The 3,077-nt window shown below is 52.4% G+C and overlaps 1 protein-coding gene across 1 annotated transcript in view; it reads right to left on the reverse strand.

Annotated features, from left to right (window-relative positions):
• The window catches only part of FAM168A (family with sequence similarity 168, member A), a 177,404-nt gene continuing 174,327 nt past the window's right edge, over positions 1-3,077 (reverse strand). The window contains exons 7-8 of the mRNA XM_009890993.1: positions 1,366-1,496; positions 1-94 (exon numbers count right to left, since the gene is read on the reverse strand). Coding sequence (XP_009889295.1) covers positions 1,384-1,496 — 113 coding nt within the window. The 3' untranslated portion in view covers positions 1-94; positions 1,366-1,383. The remainder of the gene's footprint in view (positions 95-1,365; positions 1,497-3,077) is intronic.

Below are 3,077 nucleotides of genomic sequence, written 5' to 3' on the forward strand. Positions count from 1 at the left end.
TTTTGTTCTTGCAAACAGACGAGGTGCTGCAGTACAAGCGGCCGCAGCACCGATGTAAGACTTGTGTAGTTGCATACGATGTTTGACTCCGGATCTGGAAGAGAGCAAAGATGTTAAAAACGAGGGGTTAGAAACCAAACGGCGCGGGATCAGACGGGGCTGTTCTCCTCTCCTCTGCGCCACACGCAGCACGTAAAGCCGAGGCGGACGGGATTTAACCGTCCCTCGCCCCTCTCCGTGGGCACGGAGCTGAGAAAGCAGCAGCTCGCCGGTGGTACCCAAGGCACGGGATTTCAAATATGCAGATGGGATGCTCTCTGCTAATTGCACAACGATTTGTCACGGGCAAGATTAGCCCGGCGTAACGTATGCAGCAAGGAGAGATTTCAAGATAAACCCCCCTTGGGCTGGATGGGATTTCGGCTGCCTCCCCACGCCGCCCCGCGTCTTCCCGTCAGCTGCGTTGCCCGTTAATTGGGTACGATGGACCGAGGGCTCCAGCGACACGCGGAGGGCGTTTCACGGAGCAGCTGGGATTTCTGGGACCCCGAGCAGGACACGAACCTGCAGGCGGTTGCAGGCAGCTGTGGGCAACCCCGGTGCTAACGAACAGGCAGGGTGCAGGCAGCCGCGGTGTTAATGAACAGGACGATCTCCCACCACGTTTTTGGCAGGAAAAAAAAAATAATGTATTCAAGTGGTATGAAAGCTGAGGAGGGACTCTTTATCAGGGAGTGTAGCGATAGGACGAGGGGTAACGGTTTTAAACTGGGAGAGAGGAGATTTAGATAAGAGATGAGGAAGAAATTCTCTCCTGTGGGGGTGGTGATCCCCTGGCGCAGGTTGCCCCGAGAAGCTGTGGCTGCCCCATCCCTGGAGGTGTTCAAGGCCAGGTTGGACGGGGCTTGGAGCAACCTGGTCTGGTGGGAGGTGTCCCTGCCCAGGGCAAGGGGGTTGGAACTAAATGGTCTTTGAGGTCCCAACCAACCCAAACCATTCTGTGACTCTATGAAAGAGCATGATGCATCCAAAACCTTATAGCCTCAAAATTTCCACTCTCGTAGTGTCCCACTGCACTCGGAGTGACTTGATGCCACCGAGGTCACTGGTAAAGCCTTGCACACACCGAGCAGCAAGATATAAGGTCAAGGTACGCCGTGCTTTGCTAACACCCTCCGCAGCCCCAGGACAGCACGCCGGGCAGCTATCCCTTCCGGGGAGCAATGCTGAATGGCTCTCGTGGAGTCAAAGCATCGCCCGGACAAAGGGATGCAGCAGATTTGCAGGAAGGAGAGGAGCGATGGCAGCGCTCGGCGGGTAATTAGTCAACGAGGGCAGAGCAAGACTTGCAAAAGCAGCACTTACATGAATTGGCCAGTGGGTTTACCAGTGTGGAGGTACGTAGCTGTAGGTGGGGGTTCCTTGAGCCCTGTACGTTGGCACGGAAACTGGATGTGCTCCGATGGCGGTGTGTTGTGGGGTGGTCAACAAGGTTCCTGCAACGGCACGGAGAAACGTTTAGCAAGGAGGAGAGCTCCATCAGGGGAGCGGTACCCCGAGGGCACGGTGCTGCAGACCGCATCCGAGGGGAGGGCACAGCATCGGCTGCTTTTTTTGGTTTTCTTCGGTTCTTCCAAATATTATTCTGCCGTCAAGACCTGAATTGAAGGCATTTGACTCATGGGGTTCCATCAAGGGAATAAACCCACCTGAAGCTCCAGCATATTTTCCATGCTACTTTATGCCCTTAATTCACCTTTTTTCTGATTTTCCTTGTCCCTAAAGACCAGCAGCAGCACTAGCCACTAACCTGCCGACATCTTCCACCTGCCGAGGGCACTGGGATAAACTGCAACAGCAGATCCCTGCAGTGATCTGAAACATCGAAGGACCAAACTGGAAGGGGATGAGGGTTGCAAAAGGAGATGAGAAAAAAAAAAAAAAAAAGGCCTTCGAGGGAAAATTAAGATGAGCTTTGTCGCTCGTCTCCCAAGGGCAGTGGAGCTCTTTTTGCTTCATTTAAACCCACGGAGCCGAGAGCCCCGGGATGCAGCAGAAGGAGCGATCCTCTCCCAGCCACGAAGCAGAGGGACTTCCCCACTGCAGCTTTTAGTCCGCAGCTGATACGCAGAGGGATTTTAGGCAAGAATTTGCACGGTGCCTTCAGCAGACGTGGAGAATACAGCCCCAAACTACTCTGTTCTGAGACTAACTGGGTGCTTGAAGCAACTGTACTCTCGGTTTCTGGGTATCTCCCTACAAATGCTACGAACTAAATTTCAAGACATCCCACGTGCATTAATTACATCTACTCGCTTCTCAGTATAAGCAACAGCAAAGCTCTCGCAGAGAGGTTCTTGTCATACCCCGGCTGCAATATCTCTGCTTCTAACGGGGTTTGCCTCCCGTAACAGAGTCCTATTTCACAGCCGATGCAGCTGCGAAAGGATGAATGATGCATTTCTTGGCATAACTCAATACACAATCCTAAGAATTGTTAATGAGAGAAATACAGGCTTTGGAAAAAAAAAAAATAAAACCAGCCCATATCCTTACTTTAATGTGCTATGGATTAATTGCAGTTTGAAGCAGTCCTACACATAAAACTCAAAGGATTCAGGACACATAAACCAAAGTTAATGTTTTTTTTTTGTCAAATGTATGCAGCAAGACCAGAAGTATCCTAGAAAAGGAATTAATTGATTTTTGCCTGCAAAGGGGCGGTAAGCAGCTGGCAAAACTAGCAGGCGAAGTTGCAATTAGCTGCGTGCAGGGCACTTCTGCAGCCGCTGGTCCTACATCTGGGTCGGGGCAATCCCAAGCACAACTCCAGGCTGGGCGGGGAATGGCTGGAGAGCAGCCCTGAGGAGAAGGACCTGGGGGTGCTGATTGACCAGAACCTCAGCGTGAGCCGGCAATGTGCGATCACAGCCCAGAAGGCCAACCGCATCCTGGGCTGCATCAGAAGAAGTGTGGCCAGCAGGTCAAGGGAGGTGATTCTGCCCCTCTACTCCACTCTTGTGAGACCCCACCTGGAGTACTGCATCCAGCTCTGGAGTCCCCAACATAAGAAGGAC

Source organism: Charadrius vociferus, unplaced genomic scaffold, assembly GCF_000708025.1.
Source record: "Charadrius vociferus isolate BGI_N301 unplaced genomic scaffold, ASM70802v2 scaffold407, whole genome shotgun sequence".
Classification (NCBI taxonomy): domain Eukaryota; kingdom Metazoa; phylum Chordata; class Aves; order Charadriiformes; family Charadriidae; genus Charadrius; species Charadrius vociferus.